The sequence below is a fragment of the Tiliqua scincoides genome, chromosome 1, assembly GCF_035046505.1.
Source record: "Tiliqua scincoides isolate rTilSci1 chromosome 1, rTilSci1.hap2, whole genome shotgun sequence".
In the NCBI taxonomy this organism is placed as follows: domain Eukaryota; kingdom Metazoa; phylum Chordata; class Lepidosauria; order Squamata; family Scincidae; genus Tiliqua; species Tiliqua scincoides.
In genome coordinates, this window is record NC_089821.1 from 237,003,124 (window position 1) to 237,022,931 (window position 19,808).

The 19,808-nt window shown below is 41.2% G+C and overlaps 1 protein-coding gene across 2 annotated transcripts in view; it reads right to left on the bottom strand.

The window, feature by feature from the left end:
- Positions 1 to 2,374: 2,374 nt before the first annotated feature.
- Positions 2,375 to 19,808, bottom strand: part of HEATR5B (HEAT repeat containing 5B) — a 61,090-nt gene continuing 43,656 nt past the window's right edge. For both annotated transcript variants that reach the window (XM_066618087.1, XM_066618095.1), the window contains exons 28-36: positions 15,925 to 16,162; positions 14,608 to 14,865; positions 13,485 to 13,612; positions 11,254 to 11,398; positions 9,048 to 9,317; positions 7,557 to 7,781; positions 6,967 to 7,118; positions 4,591 to 4,804; positions 2,375 to 3,213 (exon numbers count right to left, since the gene is read on the bottom strand). In XM_066618087.1, coding sequence (XP_066474184.1) covers positions 2,909 to 3,213; positions 4,591 to 4,804; positions 6,967 to 7,118; positions 7,557 to 7,781; positions 9,048 to 9,317; positions 11,254 to 11,398; positions 13,485 to 13,612; positions 14,608 to 14,865; positions 15,925 to 16,162 — 1,935 coding nt within the window. In that variant the 3' untranslated portion in view covers positions 2,375 to 2,908. The remainder of the gene's footprint in view (positions 3,214 to 4,590; positions 4,805 to 6,966; positions 7,119 to 7,556; positions 7,782 to 9,047; positions 9,318 to 11,253; positions 11,399 to 13,484; positions 13,613 to 14,607; positions 14,866 to 15,924; positions 16,163 to 19,808) is intronic.

Genomic DNA, 19,808 nt, shown 5'->3' on the forward strand with positions numbered 1-19,808 from the left:
GGTTGATTCTCTCTGTAAGCTGCTTTTGTGAACATGTTTTGTTTAAAAGTGGTATATAAATATTTTTAATAACATAGACATGTGAAACTGAGGGTCAGAAAAACTTTTTCCACAACTTATGATTATGTATGATAGTGGTGCTCAAAGTTAAGGCTGCTGTGCACCTGGAATGTGGTCCCCATCCAGACTTCATCTGAGCATTCCACCTGGGCACTGTGTGAAGTCCTCCTAGTTCAGAGGACAGGGACACTCTGGGCAATTGTGTCATCTGTCCAGCGTCCCAGAAGGCTGCGCGACAGGAAGTCCAGGCAGATGCAACTGCCAAGAGTCTCCCTGTCCTCCAAATGAGGAGGACTTCATGCGGTGCCCAAGTGGAACTGAAATACTATATCTGGCCCCCAGGCCATGGTTTGAGTGGCTCTGATATACGAATATGGAGTGCTGACCCCAAAAATGGCATTGGTTTTGCCCCATCACATCTAGTTCTAGAGATATGACATGGTGTAGGCTTCCTCACAAGGAAGCTGCTTGAATCATCCACTAATGAGGCTATACTGTAGGTCCACAACAAGATGTGACAAGGAAAACTGTTGCCATGTTTGGAATCAGCATCCCAAATATACACAGCAATAGGTATAGTATAACTTTTAAGATAGCAAAATGTGTGTTGACCTGTGTAATTATACTAAGAATACACTTGAAGGCTCTTCATGGTTGTTCTCTTTTAAGGTAAGTATGCATCCTATTTAAAAACAAAATGTGGAAGACAAAGAAGCAGATCCAATACTGTATACTAATTTCTGAAACCACTTTGAAAGCTCACCACCAGCAAAGCCAAATCCCATTTAGCATTATTTTGCAATAATGTAGCAGACAACAAAAACAAAACAGAAAAATATCAGAAAAATGCTAAGGCTAAGCAATGGAAAACTTCATCTGTCTAAAATTGTTAGAAACCTTTTTTAAAAAATCCTTAAAAGCTTAAAATGCACAAAGGAGAATGCACCAAAGTTTGCTCTGATCAAGTCTTGCAGATCCTGAATTTACATAGCTTTTTAAAGGGGTGATACAAATTCTGGCACATAGGTCTATCAATGGCTGTTACCTATGTTAACTAAAAGATCCTCCACATTCAGATTGTGGGGAAATGCAAAAGGAGAGGGCTGTTGCCCTCATGACCTACATATTAATTTCCCAGACAGAAATGTCTAACCACTTCTGGAAAGAAAGCTGGATTTGATGGACCTTTGGTCTGATCAAGTAGGGATGTTTTTCTGTTTTTATCCCTATTCCACACCTCTAATCACAGCAGAACTCAAAGTACACAATCCATATTGCAATAATCCACAAAAGTCATTGCAAGGACACTTGCACCTGGAACACTGTGGGAAGTTCTACAACTACATCTGGATTTACTGTTTAGTTTCAGTCATTCGTTAGGTTAGTTTTACTAAAGCATTTGTGTTTTGATTTGGGGGGGGGTATATCATGTCAGGAACAAAGGAGCTGGCTAAAACAGCTTTCACATAGGAATTATTTTGCAAAATGCACAAAGTCACAATGTCCTGACTGGCTGCCTTTACTGATCACCAATACTACGAGTATATTGAAAATTTCCACCTTTCTTCTAGATAAGGCTGATAGCTATAGATAGCTTGCAAGTATTGCCTGGAGAATTTCTAGGCCACTGTTTCTCAAAGTGTGGGTCAGGACCCATGAGGTGGGTCCCTTTTAATTTCAGTATTTTATTTTTGGTATATTAGACTTGATGCTGGCATGGTATGTGACTATATTTGAGAAGATCTGCACTTCCTATCCACTCTTACCCAAGCTACAATATATATGCTTTTAACAATGATAGCCAATGGGGCTTATTCCTGGGTAAGTGTGGTTAGGAATGCAGCCTAGGATTGTTAAAAAAATTTTCCTGCTAGATGTCACTTCCAGCCCTGACATCACTTCCAGGTTGATGACATCACTTCCAGTGGGTCCAGACAGATTGTCATTCTAAAAAGTGGGTCCTCAGCTGAAAAATTTGAGAACCACTGTTCAAGGCTATGTAGGACACTCCTTCATGTGGGTTATTCAAAAGAAAGGTGGGATATAAATATTTCAAGATAGTGTTATATGGAACAGTTACCATGTGCTGGTTTCCTGGGTTCTTTGTAATGTGCAGAGTGGTCTCAGTAAAGCACTGTAAGCAAGGTAAACAGAAAATTTAGGAGATCTTTATATGATAGCATGCTTGACTATGACTGAAAAGATAATACCTCATTGCCATGTTATATACCTGTTCCACTTAGCTAAGCATGTCCTATCTCTCAAAAAATGAGCTTCGGTTGACAAATGTTTATGCTACAATACATCTGATCTGATGGTTCTGTGTTGGTCATACTGCAGTGGACTAATAGTGCTACCTGTCCAGAAGTTGCACTTAGCCTTGTTGCATTGTTTTCAAATACAAAACTGCATTAACCCTCCACCAACAGGTTTTCAGTAGTAAACCCTAAGGAATGCTGATTTCCTCCTCTCCAGCTCTCATGTGATAGTGAACTTGTCTGCTGGAAGGAGATCATCTAGTTTTTAGAATCACATAGGGAGCCTGAACTTTACTAATATTCAAAAAATAAAGACAAATACCACACAAAACATTTTGTTACAGGAATTACAGATTTAACACAAGCTCGGATGCATGATCAAGCCTATTCCATTTCATAAAAATCTATGTATATACAGATAACATGACATCCTTTATAATGCACAGATTTCTAGTCATCACAGACACCTAGGAACATAAACCTCCAGTAGAAGAAACAATGCAAAATACAGTATGCACTATGCAGCAGCAAAGTAGGAATGAAATATTGCTTGGTGATCAATTCTGTGATTGGTTCCCAACAACATCAAATCAGAAAAAGCTAGTTTTGAGTTTAATTGTTGGAGTGGAATGTACTGTGGGAGGTGGTTGCCTGGCAGCTGCTTTTGCTTTGCTTGCTTGACTTGCTCGCACTGCAGTTTCCAGCCGTGCTTTTAATTCAGGGGCTGCTCCCATTACTGTCTTAAAAGCATGTGGGTAGAGGGGTCCAATGCGTGTTAAATCTTGGAGGGCAAACTCATGAAGTTCTTTTGATACCACAGATGCAGAAGAGAAAGCACTTTCATTCAGTAAATAAGATATGAGGGTAGGGACGAGAAGAGCAAGCAACTGGACCCCTAAAAGAAAAAAAAGAAAAAGGGATAATTGAAATTAGGCATTTTAAATTTTATTGAATTTACTATACTTATCTCACCCTTCCTCCAAAGGACCTTAGAGCATACATGATTCTCTCAACCCTATTTTTATCCTCATAAGAACCCTGTGAGGTAGATTAGATAGTTAGGCAATGACTGAACAATGCAGTGAATTCCATGGCTTGAAAGGGGATTTGAATCAGGGCCTCCCCTATGTTGGTCCATCCTTCTAACCACTATTCAAGGCTGCCTCCAAACCTGTACATAAACTCAGAACTCAATTTTAATTTCGTTCAATTATACCAAGTGTCAATAAATTTTTCCACTTAAAGTTCAAAAGGAAAGAGTAGGTGCACTATTTATAGAAGATGCCTGCAACCCCACACTGCGCTCAGTTTTGACACAGCTACACAGTTCCATAAGGCGCTCTGTTACCATGGGGATCGATATAGCATGCAACTACATTTAGCAATACATAACCAGAAGAGAAGGTGACTCTTTTTAGATCTACTTTTTCAGTCTGTTAACAGAGCATACACAGCATATTTCAAACCATAAAATGTGTAATGTCACAGACAAGAATTCCATGTGCATTTGAACACATATAAGGAGCTCTGCATGCTACCTGGTTTCTTTTAACGCAAGGATCCATTCTATGTGCAAAAAAGAATGTGAGCTTAACATTCTTCACCAAAAGAATGGATAATCACTTGATAGTAGGAGAAAAAGAGAGACAGAACTCCGATGGGTTCCCACTATGTCCACTAAAAAAAAATGCTGGACTAGAATAATCCATAAAGTTTCTTTTCAGAAAATCAGAACTTGTGAAGATATATTTAGCCTTGGAACTGTTGCATGTTCTCAGGCAGTGTCCCCTAACCTTCTGATAAGTGGGACAGGTTTGTGTGTGTGTGTGTTTGTGTACACGCACTAAAATTAAAGTCATACTTCAATACTCAAGATACATTTTCTTGATCAGTTTTCTTGATTAACGCTCAGAACAACATGCAGGCATCTTCCTTGGAACTGTTAGATAGTCCAGTTGGCTGCCCTTCTTTGCTTGTCACTTAGGGATGGGGACAGTTCTTTCTGAAAATGGCATTTCTTCTTGGAGTCTCCTGTATCTCTCAGTTGTAGCACAGGCTCCATCAGGGGTATTGGCACATCACTCCTTCAGGATGTCATTGCCCATATTTTAGTCAGGTCTAAGTGGAATCAATGCTCCAAGATATTATTTCACAGTTGGACAATTGTAGTAAATTGCATTCAACTTGGTGGGTTAATTTTTGAAGTCACTTTTTAGCCTATTACTGTAATTCCAGGTAGTTTGGGAATCTAGAAAAGCAACACTGTACTTACTATTTTGCTCTTCACCAAGAGTGACCAGTGTTTCAAGAACTTTAATTCCTTCCTGGACTGCTAAAAGCTCTGTTTTGTTGTTAGGGCGGTTTTTTTCTACACCTTTCAGTTTTTCAACCATTACAGGTGCCAGGGAATGAATATATGGAGTTGAGAGGGCACGGTTGGTGTGTTGGAATACAGAAAGCAGGAGCTGATAACACTTGGCTTGAACCTAATAATATATAATGTTTTGTTAGTTCAGGATTTGCAATGACAGTATCATATGTATAGGTAAACAACACTGATGCAATACTGATACATGAAAGAGTACAAAGGCAATTCGAACTTTAAGGAGCTACTTACTCAGTACCAAGTTCAAACAGTATGGGAGGCAAACAATTTTCTTATTTACTTATTTCAAATTCTTATTTGAAATCTTATAGAGATTTCAGATTTGTTTACCCAGAGCCTTTCACACCACTAGACAAAAAACCCTACTAAATAAAGTAATTCCAGTCTCCAGTCTAGGCCTTTCAGCTTAGTAAAAATATATCATCTACATCCACACCCCAAAACCTGGGACTACCTAGGGCTAATGAATTGCTACTCCAAATACATAAGTTGGGTATGGTTTAGTCACTGAATTACATCTTCTGTCGAGGTATCAGAATTCATGGTTAGAAGAGTTTGGCAATACTTTAGACTATTTCAGTTTAATATTAATTAAAGGCCATTAATATTAATTAAAGGCCATTGCAGCATACTGACAGGTAGCAATGATGAATAGCCTGGAATAATTCAGTTCTAAAATGGAATGAGAAATTCAGACAAGGAAATACAGCCTAAAGGCATAAAAACTCATGCTCAGCATTTTCCTAAAGCTGAACATGAGTAGTAAGAATTAAGGTCACTGTCTATTTGCCCTTATTTATTTCTTGGGTAATGGCTGTTAAGATAATACAATGTTGGGATTTTATACTTTGAAAACAAAAAATTAGCACTAAATACATACTACTTAGATCAGGGGTGTCAAACATAAGGTCTGTGGGTCAGATCTGGCCTGCGTGACACTTAGTGCAGCTGCAGAGCTCCAGATGGCCAAGGACTAGAGACCTCTAAGAATGCTCTGAAGTCTCAAGGAATCTCATAAAAAAGAAGGAAGTCTAGGTTGCTTTGAGGAGAGGAGGCAAGAGAATGGAAAATACAGGAAAAGAGGCATTTTATTGGCAGGTGATGTGATGCCAGTTGTTAGTATGCTAAATATTATGGGATGTGGTGATATGAAACAGCTTGGAGAAGGGTGGGAACACAGCCAGCCAGGTCCTGTCAAGAAGGCCAAAGGGAAGAGAAAGGGACAGGTGCTGGGATGTGGCACTGGTAAACATGATTTTGAACCTGTTGCTGGGGCTTCTGCCATGAACTGGCTGTGTGCTTTGGAGAGCCCGGGGAGGTAGAAACTGGGAACTGAAAGACAGACAAATTGTCTGGCAGCATGTGTGAGACTAGCATAGGTGAGCTGCTCCCAAGGTAGGCTGAAAAACAGTTTCTAAGGGGAAATGGAGGAGGAAGAGGAGGTGGTGACAGCCTGACGAGATGGACCCTTGCTTCTTCTCTTCCTTTTGACCTTCTTGACAGGGTTGGTTTGTAGGAAAATGCACAGAACATTAAGCTTTTAGAGACATGGCAACAAGTGCAGTTACACCTGCGTTGGCATCTAGACACATCTAGAAGCCTCTGCCTTGTTCTCGTTAAGTAGAAGCTGCAGACTTCTCATAGCTTAGTATTGTACACAAGATAAGAAAATGGAAAACCCCAGCTTGTTGTGTATTGTTTGAGAGGGAATAAAAGCCAGAGAAGGCTGAATCCCAGCGACCTTCCTTCTGCATCTCGCTTCTATACATGTCTGTCATTTTATTCTTTGCTAGGAAGCTAGCCGGGAGAACAGACTTCTCTCTCGATCTCATACCATCCTACTTCCGGCTCAGCTCTCCCTGCATCAACCCTCTGAATGTCTGCTGTGTCTCGTTCATTGCTCTGACTTCTTGCTGCTTGAGTTCTAACTTTCAAACCCTCAGAGTGCTTCTGCTTTTAGCACTCTCCCTCAGGCACCAAGGTTCTAAACCCTGGGTGCTTCCCAAGTAGCATCTTGCACTGCTACATTTGTTGGCAACCTTCAGCCTCAAAAGACTATGGTATAAGCCTACAGCACCCGGTATTCCCAGGCAGTCTCCCATCCAAGTACTAACCAGGCCTGACCCTGCTTAGCTTCTGAGATCAGACAAGATCGGGCATGTGCAGGACTTGGCTGGCTAAGTTTGAGCTGTATCATTGTCATCCCCCTGCCTCACTGTCCACTGGCTAGGACAGTGCATTTATCATATATAGAGTACTCACCCAAGGGTCAGATGAGTTCAGCGCAGTTTTGAATCTGTTCATGCAGCCATTCTGCAACGATTGCACTCCAATTATTTCTGTGCTTGCAGACCAAAGGAAGAGTGCAATAGCTGTAAGCATGCTTACTTCATCCAAAACAGGCTTTGAATTATCTGGAAAAAAAATCCAATGAAAACAAGCCAGGAGCTTATACTGAAAAGCTTTTGGAATTTGTTTCAAAGGCAAATGTATCTAAGCTATTTTCAAGTAGGAAAAGGACACTGAACACACTCGTATACACACAATTTTTTTGCTCTCCTTATATAATCTTTATTGCACAACTTTTCCAGGAAAATTGTTTAGGGTTAGAAAACTATAGCATGGCACGGAAATGATTTTCTATGAAGTCTTTAAGGCATTAGGGAGATCCTGAGGTCTAACAAAGCAGCACCATTATATGTCTTTAATTCCTAACTCATTAATTTTATGGATGCCAACACACATTTTTCATTTTATTACACTTATTTTAAGTACATGAAATTTGTTTCCCATAAGAGAATCATTCATTTTGCTTAATTTTTAAGTAGCTGCAATAACTCTATGCAAGTTACCTGGCTGAGAATATTCCAAGATGGAGGCCAGCGTGCTACGAATAAGATTTGTCCACTGTTTGTGAATTTCTTCATTTGTGGCCATTGGAAGAGTAACAATGTTTTTCAATCCTTGAAGTGCTGCGGTAACTGGTGGTGGGACTTGATTTCCCAATGTTTTAATTGCAGTTTCTTTCAACACTTGTGTTATCAGAAACAGAACAGTGGGCAGTATGGTCATGCATCCTGAAACATAAGATACTTTCCTTGCAGTTAACTATTAAAATGGAATGGTACACAATGGGCACAATCCAGTTTGACTGAACACACTGTTCCACACAGGCAAGGGACTACGGACCTGTTCTTTTCCGCTAGGAAATGCACTTGCTACAAGCAGCACTGCCCAGCACATGAAGAGAATAAGATGTCCTCTGCATGCAAAGTATGCCTATTGAAGTTACTGAAATATATTTAGGAATTTTCCTTCTGTTTTCAAAATATATTACATGTGGTGCTTCAAAACTTCATTCCAGGCTCCGACCACCACCATGAAATATAAGAGCCCCTCAAAAACTCTAGAAGTAGACCCTAGCACTGTATTGACTTCCTTTATTGATAAAAAGTATCATAAATGTGCTACTGTACAAATAACTATATCCTAACTGCAGTTTTACCAAGTTGTAATGTTAAGTTGCACACATTTGTTTCATTTATGAACTGAAGCTTTGAACTGCACTCTCCGTAGATGTGCAGAAAAACAAGCACTGGATCAAAACCTATCTCCATAGTCTGCCTTCAGAGTGGATCTTTGGCCGCCTTTGGTAAATTGCTTTGCTCTGATCCCAGTTTAACAATGAGCTTATGAGCAATTCAAGAATGCTCAAGGTCCAAAGCATTCTCTGAGCTATCAAAAGAAATGTCAGATGCAAAGAACAAAGCTGATTAAACAGGAATGGTCTACCTGAAAAGATTTTCTGAAAAGAGGGGGAGGAAAGAGACAGTGAAAGCAAAAACTTCTATCAGGAGGAAAAGGACCCGGCACACATTACTGAGTACTCAGTTTCTACACCACTGACAAGGACAGGACAAGATAAAGTCCAGACACGGGGACTTCAGGTGGATGGAAATAACAACAACAGGGCTCTTCAAGAAATCAGTACCATCTGATCAATGAAACCTATTGACATCTTTACAACTACTTCATAACATCCCGGACTCCTGTGAGAGCTATGGAGCAGCAACGATGCAAGGTTTAAAACACTTTTTCATGCTTGTTTTCAAGGCATATGGATTTCTATGCAAGCTCACTTCCTTTCTATCTTCCTTTCCTTCGGGCCTGTCCTGGCAATGCCAGTGCCACCTTCCTAAATTCTCCCCACTTCCCCAAACACTTTCCACATATTTTTTTTTCCTGGTTTCAATTTGTCATTGCCTTCAATTCACTGTCCAGGATTTATTTTCTGCAAAACACACTGATCTATAATACATCTTAAGAAAGATTAAGTACACTACCAGCTGGAGAACAGAGTGTGGGCAGATCAGATAGAATGGCAACAGTGGCAGCCACAAGGCGAGCACTTTCTTCTGGGAGCTGGGTTCTGCTGGAGATATGACTCGGAGAGTCTGACATTTTCGTGCTCAGATGCGGCATATGTCGTACTAGGATAAACATTAGCAGCTCCATGGCAGCAAATACAAGAGATTTTCCAGGCACAAGACCCCCACTTTCTCCGCCTTCACCCAATATAATGCTGCTATCCTTTTCTTTTACATCTTCTTCATCTGCAATAAAATGTACACTAATAAGAGATAGCATATATTTTAAGAATACGATCATAACATCTTAGTAGCATTAAAAGGCGACAAAATACTGCATAATAAAAATGAAACTATCGATATAACAATAGGTAATATCTAAAGTTACCATGAGCGAACATATTTTCCACATTAGAGAATTCCTGCTACCTCCTCCCCTCTGCAAATCAACTTGGGGGAGGTCAGGAGACCTTTTGGAACACTCTAAGATGGACTGTAAGAGACTGCAGAAAGGGGAGAATCAGCAGAAATTGAGGAAGGGCTTTCTGCAAGACACCTCTGAACACAAGCCAATATTTCATTTTAAAGTTAGGATAAAATGTAGACACATAATAAATGTGTAGCTTGTTTATTGTTCAAAAAATATGGTGAGGACAGGATCAAATGTGATTGAATGTTTATGGCAGAGCAGTCCAACTTCATACCAAGTGGCCTGCAAAAGAACACAGAACCTGTGGGCCACACACTGAATTATATTTCCACATCATAGTTTGCAATATATTTAATATTTAATATACATAATAAATATATTTAAATGTATATAATTAAATATACAATTGTTTTAATATACTTAATTATTAAATAAATTTAATACATAGACAGACGTATGCACTTTCGTTAACAATGTGTGACATAAATAGTTCAAATAGGGTTCTCCCTCATTGCTCTGGTCCACCCTCCTCCCTCTTCAGTGGGCAGTTAGCTCCTTGCAGATCCCACCTCTGAAGGCCTCCATTATCATGTTGTCCTGCTAGCCACAGAGGGGAATCTCCCAGGTTTCACTGCCTTACGCATACCAGAGGAGCACAGCTGGCTTGCTCATGGCCTGCTTGGCCCTGGTTGTTTCCAGGAGCCGTTGTTGCCATCTGCTCTGCTAGAGACACCGTCAGAGACTCACGCCAGCAGACCCAGCATGGGCCGAGCAGCCATCCCAAGCACTCCACTTGGGTTGCACCACCCGAAGGTGGGTGGTGTGGTGCCGTAGAAAGAGACCAGAAAGGTTGGCAGCAGCGCAGGACAATGGCTGGAGGAGCCAGGCTCCTGAGGGTTGCCAAAAAATGGCCTTGCAGGCCACAGGTTGGAATCTTACCAACTGGCTTATAGTATTACCCAAACAGGTGATGCAGTATTAATATAAAATATTGATATGTTCCCTTATAACTGTAAAAAATAAATTGGGTAGATTTTGGTCCTCTGTCATCCTATGCATCAATGCATATTAAATTATTCAGCTTAGATTAGCTCTGGGGGTTTGTTTGTTTGTTCTTCCTGTCAACTGAGAAAAATAAGCTGAGAGAGAAAAAATAAGTATAGAAAATGTAAATCACCTATGGTAGACACAATAAAATGTTCTACTGGTAAAGTTAGCTCAGTCTTTTAGGTTATCTGGCTCATGTTCAACGTATAATAACTGAGCTCATATCTCTTTCTTGGCATGAAGTCAACTTATGGGACAGTTTGTTCTGGAGTAAAATTTATTACACAATAGCTTGCTCAGGAGAACAATCTGCACCAAATCACGCTCTGGTGATCAAAATATTTTTCCTTCTCATCTGAATGTGTTCCATTGTTCTAAATGTTTTGTTAATATTTTAAATGATCGGCAACTATTGTTAAATGCTATGGTTTGTATCAAAGAACTGAGTATAAGGAAGCTTGCCAGACGCATTTTCTCCACCTTCTCCTCTCCACGGAAGCCCTCGCCTGAGAGTTGGAGGACCCTCCAGAAAGGAACAGGATGGGGCTCAGGGGGAACTTCTGAAAATTGGACAGAGGCACCTTCCATGACCAGAGTACAAAATATGAGGAGACATTTTCATATAGTTTCACAATAAAAGCTTCAATCTATTTCATAATTTCTCCAGAAGATGTGTTATTTTTCATCATAATGTGTGTATCTTACTCAGAGTATTTCTTTTTTCTTGCAAATGATCTTGAGCAGCTCTTACAATCTGCTGCACAACTCCAGTAACGAGCAGTTGCACTGAAGGGGGATCACAGGTCAACAGGAGTCGATGCAGCACACTTAGAAGTTCAACACCAAGTAGCTGTTACCAACAAATAATTTTTTTAAAAACTGCAAGCAATAAGCCATGAATGACTAGACAATAAAAAGATTTTGTGATTTGCCATCCTCTCTTTTCTAATATCTAAATTAATTTGCATATGAAAGGCTTTGAAAAATACAAAGCTATTCAGAGCTGCCAGATAATTATTTGTGACACGTGATTTTAAAAGAGTAGATTGAATGTGGCAATGAAACATAAATAGATACACATCCAAGTGGAAAATGAACAAATACTGAAACCTCAAAATATAAAATGTATTCAAGGGGGAGGACTATATTAAAGCTAGTAAAAGCACAACCAAAGTAGATAAGTGGATATATATCATAAGTAATTGATATTTCTTTTCAAGTTGACATTTTCAAGCCGCCACCCCCTTTTCTGTTTTAAGATGAGCACCTAGCTCATCTTAAAGGTAAGCTCACCATTGTTTTAAGATGAGCACTAGCACAGCCGGTCTCATGCAAAGAAAACTTTCAAAATCATTTGATTACAATATTGACACTATTGCAATGAAACCATAATGTGGAGGAAGTAATCCCCATTGTAAGCATGCAATTTCCAATGTATCATCTATCCAAGTACAGTACTTCTAATTTCCACAAAGTTCAAATCCTTATATGCTAAATTCCAAACTTAACCTAGTGAGAGTTATGTCCAATTATTTACTGATTTTCTAGTCTACTCCAGAAGCAGGGCATTCCCCCTTGGGGAGTGGCCCTGCAATGATGGCAGCAATGGTGTTGCAGTGATTGCGGTGCCACCATGACCAAGAGACTTCTTTTCATACCTGGGGGGTAGCGCTGACCTTTGGCAGGGTGTAGGAAGCTCACAGCCCCCTATGCGGGCCTCCCTGCTGCTCCAGACAGCTCTTATCTCTGATTGTGACCCACTAACAAAACCGTAAGTGGGTTATGATCAGGGATGACAGCTGTTTGGAGCAGTGGGAAGGCCCACAGAGGGTGCTGCGAGCTCCTCATTTCCAACCAAAGGCCAGTACTACCTCCCAGGTATGTAAAGAAGCCCCTTTGTCATGGTGGTGCTGTGATCATTGCAGCACCAGTGCTATCCCTCATCCCCACAAAGACTTACGAAGTTCCCAACTCCCCTGTAGGATTTTGGAAATCACTAGTCTATTCCAGTGTTTCTCAAACTGTATGGTGGGACCCACTAGGTGGGTCGCAAGCCAATTTCAGGTGGGTCCTCATTCATTTCAAGTGTTTTATTTTTAATATATTAGACTTGATGTTACCATGGTATGTGACAGCATTTGGGGAAAAGTACAGACCTGTATTTTTAACAAGCTACTGTATATATTATTTTAACAATGATAGTAAATAGGGCTTAGTCCTAGGTAAGTGTGGGTAGGATTGCAGCCTAGAATTGTTAAAAATTTTCCTGCTTGATATGTCACTTCCAGTCATGACAAAACTTACAGTGGGTCCTGACAGATTCTCATTCTAAAAAGTAGGTTCCGGTGCTAAATGTGTTAGAACCACTTTCTACTCTATTTTGTCTATTTGAGTCGGCATGTGCTAAGTTAGAGGGCTGACATTTTATCAGTGTTTATTTCATAATAAATTTTTAAATGGAGAAAAACCAAGATAGAATATATATAATATTTCCAGTATTTCACAAACTTTTCTATCCCATGAAGAATCAATCTTTTGAATTACTATTACAATGCTTTGCTTACTTTCCTGCACACAGATGGATAAGAACATAAGAACAGCCCCACTGGATCAGGCCATAGGCCCATCTAGTCCAGCTTCCTGTATCTCACAGCGGTCCACCAAATGCCCCAGGGAGCACACCAGATAACAAGAGACCTCATCCTGGTGCCCTCCCCTACATCTGGCATTCTGACTTAACCCATTCCTAAAATCAGGAGGTTGCGCATACACATCATGGCTTGTACCCCATAATGGATTTTTCCTCCAGAAATTTGTCCAATCCCCTTTTAAAGGCGTCTAGGCTAGCACCACATCCTGTGGCAAGGAGTTCCACAGACCGACCACACGCTGAGTGGTCTACAAGTAGTTTAGGTTAGAGCCTTCAATTATCATACCTGATCCTCTGCAATATGAGTTCTAGCACAAGGGGAATCTAACAAAGTATGAAGTGCTTGTAAACAGGATGTTACATGTTCAATAGGCTCTTCTGGACGAGGGGAACAGAGAAACTGTATACTAACACCTGAAAAACAAAGTAGTTTAGATTTTTAGACAAAATAAAAAATGTGTTATTAATAAAGGGGATAAAGGGTTTGGGTTGGATCAAAAGGTTACTAGTGTGATTAGAAAAGCATTTCTGCTCACACAAGTTGGCCTCAATTTCCCCATTACATTCATTGAAATTCCAGTCTATTCCAGAGAGTGCCCCAATTTTCAAGAATGGATGTCAAGAAGACTGCAGAAGGAACAAGAGGACAAAGAAATGCTATTATGCAAGCAGAACGCAGCTTGCATTTCTCTGGATCCAACACCCTGTATATTCATGCACATTTTGAGCACATATGACACACTAATTTTAATGGTTTCTGCATGCACATGACTGCATAGTAAAATTATAGTAGTCAGATCTGAACCTGTCAGAATTCTCAAGCACCAAAACACAAGAACCCAAACCTCTTTGAAAGCTGGAATGACTATAATCCAGCGATTTTCAACCTTTTTCATCTCACAGCACATTGACAAGGCGCTAAAATTGTCAAGATATACCGTATTTATCGGCGTATAACACGCACAGGCGTATAACACGCATCTTCATTTTAATAATATGCGGCGGGCGCAGCGCTGACATCACGTCACGACGCTGCGCCGCCGCTAGGCACTATTGGGAACGGGATCCCTTAAAGAGGATTCCGTTCCCTGGACATCGGCGTATAACACGCATACATCATTTGCCCCCTATTTTCAGGGGGAAAAAGTGCGTGTTATACGCCGATAAATACGGTACCATCAGTTTTTTGACGATTGACAGCAGGGACTTGTATCCCCCAGTGACCCTCCCAACAAATGATCCTCCCCCACACTCTCATGGCACACCTGCAGACCATCTACGGCACACCAGTATGCCACAGCACAGTGGTTGAAAATGGCTGCTATAATCTATTAAAACTAACAAGATTCCTAGCTGATAATATTAAGGAGCAGCATCACTGCAGAATTCTAAAACGTGCAAGATATTACCCAAAATCAAATGCATTCGATCTTTGTTTATCTCTTGCAAAGATTTGGAGATGTGTGATGTTCCAGGTGCTGGATTTAACATAATGGATGTGGCACGTTTCTGTGGATTAGGTATTACAGCTGATGCATCTTCTGTTTCAGAGGCAGTAAAACCTGTACTGTTTAGCCACAGTGCCACAGCATGTAAAATTGGAGCCCACGAATTCCGGTAATGAAGTCTAGCTGTATCAATTGTCTCTGGAGTGTAAAATGCTCCACCTGTAAAGCCAAAACAGTACAGTTTCAGAATGGGGGCGATTAGGAGGGAAAGGTGAGAGTAGATTCGTTAAAATATGTTTTGCAAATACAGTGGACCCTCCACACCTGCAGGTTCTGTTTCCACAGACTCAACCATTCATGGACAAAGAAGGTTTACATGTGTACCTCTTGAGGCTCCCTGCAATTACTTACCCGGAATCTCCTGGGTCGTGCTGAGCCAGTGGCCCACTCTATTGGCCCCCATGGGCCTCTGAAAACCTCCAGAAGCTACTTCTGGTTTTCAGAGACAACTTCTGGTTTGATTAGAAGTATTTTCCAGAGGCCTCTGCGGGCCATTCTGAGACCTGTGGAGGCCAACAGAGTGAGTCGCTAGCCTATCACAACCCAGGAGAGGCTTCCAGAAGTTCTAGGTAAGTAATTGTGTGAACTTTAGGAGTGGACCCCAGCATTCCTGGAATTTCCAATCCATGGGATGGAGGTCTGGAACTAAACCCCCATGGGTAAGTAGGGCCCACTGTATCACATAAGTCTTAGGATTTCTTTTACTATATCTGTGAAAACTAGGACCAGATATCAAAATTACGTTGACTCAATTCTTCACATGGTGTTTCATCATCAAGATGTAGAACTCTCACTATTCGACTAACAGTAATCTACACATACATATGCAACACTTTGCTACATGCCTGATGACTTGCAAAGGGACACATGAATAATATGCAAGGTCACTACCTAGCCTGCAAAAGCAAGTAACAAATTTGTCGCACATGAATTTGTCAAATTTCGCACATGAAACACCATATGTGAAACAAGTGCCTGTCTCTGTAGGGTGAGGGATACTGCTCTCTACACCACTTTAGTTTGCATTTTACTGAGGCAAAGGAACTCTAAGTTTATGCCAGCTATCCATTTGTCTTTTCAAATGTTCAAAAGGGCATCGTTATTATACAGAGGCAGATGGTGGAAAGAAGCTGATCCTTATATAAAACTCCATCTTGTAAGGTTAAATGGGTGTTCCCCATATTTAAAAATAACTCTGAATAAAATTTCATTGCTTACCATCAGGAGGTAGCTGACTTGAAAATTCAGCTGGTAATGTCAGAAGAGCATAGTCTTTAAGTGCAGCTAACCAGAGGCGGCTAAGAGTGGGCAACTCCGGTTGCACAAGCGTTATTAAACTGTCTGGTGGCAGTTCATCCACTGTACTGTAATCTTCGTCGTCGTCATCTCCATTTTTTACCAATTTCTTTGGTTTAGTCTCTGCTTCCTTTTTAATCTTCATAGCTACAACATACACCTTTAGACAAAGAGCCATGCAAAGCATTACTTTGTGAACTCAATCCTGTGCCAAGGTGAATTCTTAGTCCACTCTCAGTCACTTTTTTAAAAAAAATTCAAGTTTAGATTTTCAAGTGCTGAATTCTGTGACTAATATAAAGCAGAGCTTTCTCTGAACTTCCGCATACTCTGAGGTCACAGAGCACACACTCAACAATGATTAACCAGAAAAAGATTAAAAGAAAACTTGGGCAATAATCTGAATTCCTTTAGATTATACCAATAATGCCAAAATACAATTATGGAAAATATTTAATTGACACTGACTAGCTAAGTTTGCTTGTATATCCAGAGCAATAATCAAGGGCTAACATTTTGTAACATTGGCCATAAGCAGAGAAAATGCACTACTATGGAAGTTACCACATTTAACTGAACTGTTGCAATTCCTTATATAAGTAGAGAGAAGTTTTAAATACATTCCCAAATTCAATGTATTATAGTTAATTATTCATTATAAAGAACATGTATTAAAAGCTCAGTCTAGAGCAGTGATTTTCAACCACTGTGCTGCGGCACATTGGTGTCCCGCACATGGTTTGTTGACTTCTGACGGGCGGACTTCCCTCAAATGAGGAGGTTGGTTAGAAGGAGGTTGAAAGGGAAGGTAAAAAGAGTCCAATCTCTCCAGAGTGCATGGAGGCTGCTTAAAACAACAGTAATAGAGGCCCAGCAGAGGTGTACACCACAAAGCAAGAGGGCTCTACTAAATCTAGGAGGGTGCCCGCATGGCTAACGAGCCAAGTTAGAGAGGCTGTAAAGGGCAAGGAAGCTTCCTTCCGTAAATGGAAGTCTTGCCCTAATGAGGAGAATAAAAAGGAACATAAACTGTGGCAAAAGAAATGTAAGAAGGTGATATGGGAGGCCAAGCGAGACTATGAGGAACACATGGCCACCAACATTAAGAGGAATAATAAAAGCTTCTTCAAATATGTTAGAAGTAGGAAACCCGCCAGAGAAGCGGTTGGCCCTCTGGATGGTGAGGGAGGGAAAGGGGAGATAAAAGCAAACTTAGAGATGGCAGAGAAATTAAATGAGTTCTTTACATCTGTCTTCATGGCAGAAGACCTCGGGCAGATACCGCTGCCCGAACTGTCCCTCCTGACCGAGGAATTAAGTCAGGGGGCTACATTGGCTGCCCATTCGTTTCCGGGCCCAATTCAAGGTGCTGGTTTTGACCTTTAAAGCCCTATACTGCTCTGGGCCAGGATATCTTAGAGACCGCCTACTCCCGTACAATCCAGCTCGCCATCTCAGGTCATCAGAGAAGGCCTTTTTGCAAGTGCCGCCACCCAAGGAGGTCCGGGGGGCGGCTGCAAGAAATAGGGCCTTCTCGGTAGTGGCACCAACATTATGGAACTCCCTTCCCCTTGACTTGAGAATGGCTCCCTCTCTTGAGAGTTTTCGGCGAGGCCTGAAAACACTGTTGTTTAAAGAAGCCTTCTGATTTCTGGCCTTCTTAACTTTTTTATACATCTTTTAGTTTTACAGGCTTGATTCCTCGGTGATCTGTTCTTTTATTCTTTTAATCTGACTGCTGTTTTTATGGCCCTGTAGTGTGTTTTTAAATGTTTTTATCTGCTTGTATTAATGTTTTTAAAATCTATTGTTTTTTTTAATATGTTGTTAGCCGCCCTGGGTCCCGTTAGGGAGAAGGGCGGGATAAAAATAAAGTTTTATTATTATTATTATTATTATTATTATTATTATTATTATTATTATAGAGGTTAAAAGAGAACATGTTTCAGACCTCACTGATAAATTAAAGATCAATAAGTCACTGGGCCCTGACAGCATCCACCCAAGAGTTATTAAGGAATTGAAAAATGAAGTTGCTGATCTCTTGACTAAGATATGCAACTTGTCCCTCAAAACGGCCACAGTGCCAGAAGATTGGAGGATAGCAAATGTCACGCTGATCTTTAAAAAGGGAAAGAGGGAGGACCCGGGAAACTATAGGCCGGTCAGCCTAACATCTATACCAGGTAAGATGGTGGAATGCCTCATCAAAGATAGGATCTCAAAACACATAGACGAACAGGCCTTGCTGAGGGAGAATCAGCATGGCTTCTGTAAGGGTAAGTCATGCCTCACGAACCTGATAGAATTCTTTGAAAAGGTCAACAGGCATGTGGATGTGGGAAAACCCATAGACATTATATATCTGGACTTTCAGAAGGCGTTCGACATGGTCCCTCACAAAAGGCTACTGAAAAAACTCCACAGTCAGGGAGTTAGAGGACAGGTCCTCTCATGGATTGAGAACTGGTTGAAGACCAGGAAACAGAGAGTGGGTGTCAATGGGAAATTTTCACAATGGAGAGAGGTGAAAAGTGGTGTGCCCCAAGGATCTGTCCTGGGACTGGTGCTTTTCAACCTCTTCATAAATGACCTGGAGACAGGGGTGAGCAGTGAGGTGGCCAAGTTTGCAGACGACACCAAACTTTTCCGAGTGGTGAAGACCAGAAGTGACTGCGAGGAGCTCCAGAAGGAACTCTCCAGACTGGCAGAATGGGCAGAAAAATGGCAGATGCGCTTCAATGTCAGTAAGTGTAAAGTCATGCATATTGGGGCAAAAAATCAAAACCACATATAGGCTGATGGGTTCTGAGCTGTCTGTGACAGATCAGGAGAGAGATCTTGGGGTGGTGGTGGACAGGTCAATGAATGTGTTGACTCAATACGCGGCGGCAGTGAAGAAGGCCAATTCTATGCTTGGGATCATTAGGAAGGGTATTGAGAACAAAACGGCTAATATTATAATGCCATTGTACAAATCGATGGTAAGGCCACACCTGGAGTATTGTGTCCAGTTCTGGTCGCCGCATCTCAAAAAAGACATAGTGGAAATGGAAAAGGTGCAAAAGAGGGCAACTAAGTTGATTTCTGGGCTGGGGCACCTTCCTTATGAGGAAAGGCTACGGCGTTTGGGCCTCTTCAGCCTAGAAAAGAGGCGCCTCAGAGGGGACATGATTGAGACATACAAAATTATGCAGGGGATGGACAGAGTGGATAGAGGGATGCTCTTTACACTCTCACATAACATCAGAACCAGGGGACATGCGCTAAAATTGAGTGTTGGGAGAATTAGAACAGACAAAAGAAAAATATTTCTTTACTCAGCATGTGGTTGGTCTGTGGAACTCCTTGCCACAGGATGTGGTGATGGCATCTGGCCCGGACCCCTTTAAAAGAGGATCGGACAAGTTTCTGGAGGAAAACTCCATTACGGGTTACAAGCCATGATGTGTATGTGCAACCTCCTGATTTTAGAAATGGGCTATGTCAGAATGCCATATGCAAGGGAGGGCACCAGAATGAGGTCTCTTGTTATCTGGTGTGCTCCCTGGGGCATTTGGTGGGCTGCTGTGAGATACAGGAAGCTGGACTAGATGGGCCTATGGCCTGATCCAGTGCGGCTGTTCTTATGTTCTTAGGTGTGCCATGGGAGTTTGGGGGAAAGTCATATATTAGTAGGGTTATTAGGGTAAGAGAGAACCAGGCTGGCAGTGCAGTGCACCTGATCAACTGTCAAAAAAACTGATGGTGTACCTTGGCAATTTTAGCAGTGGTTCCCAAACTTTTTAGCACCAGGACCCACATTT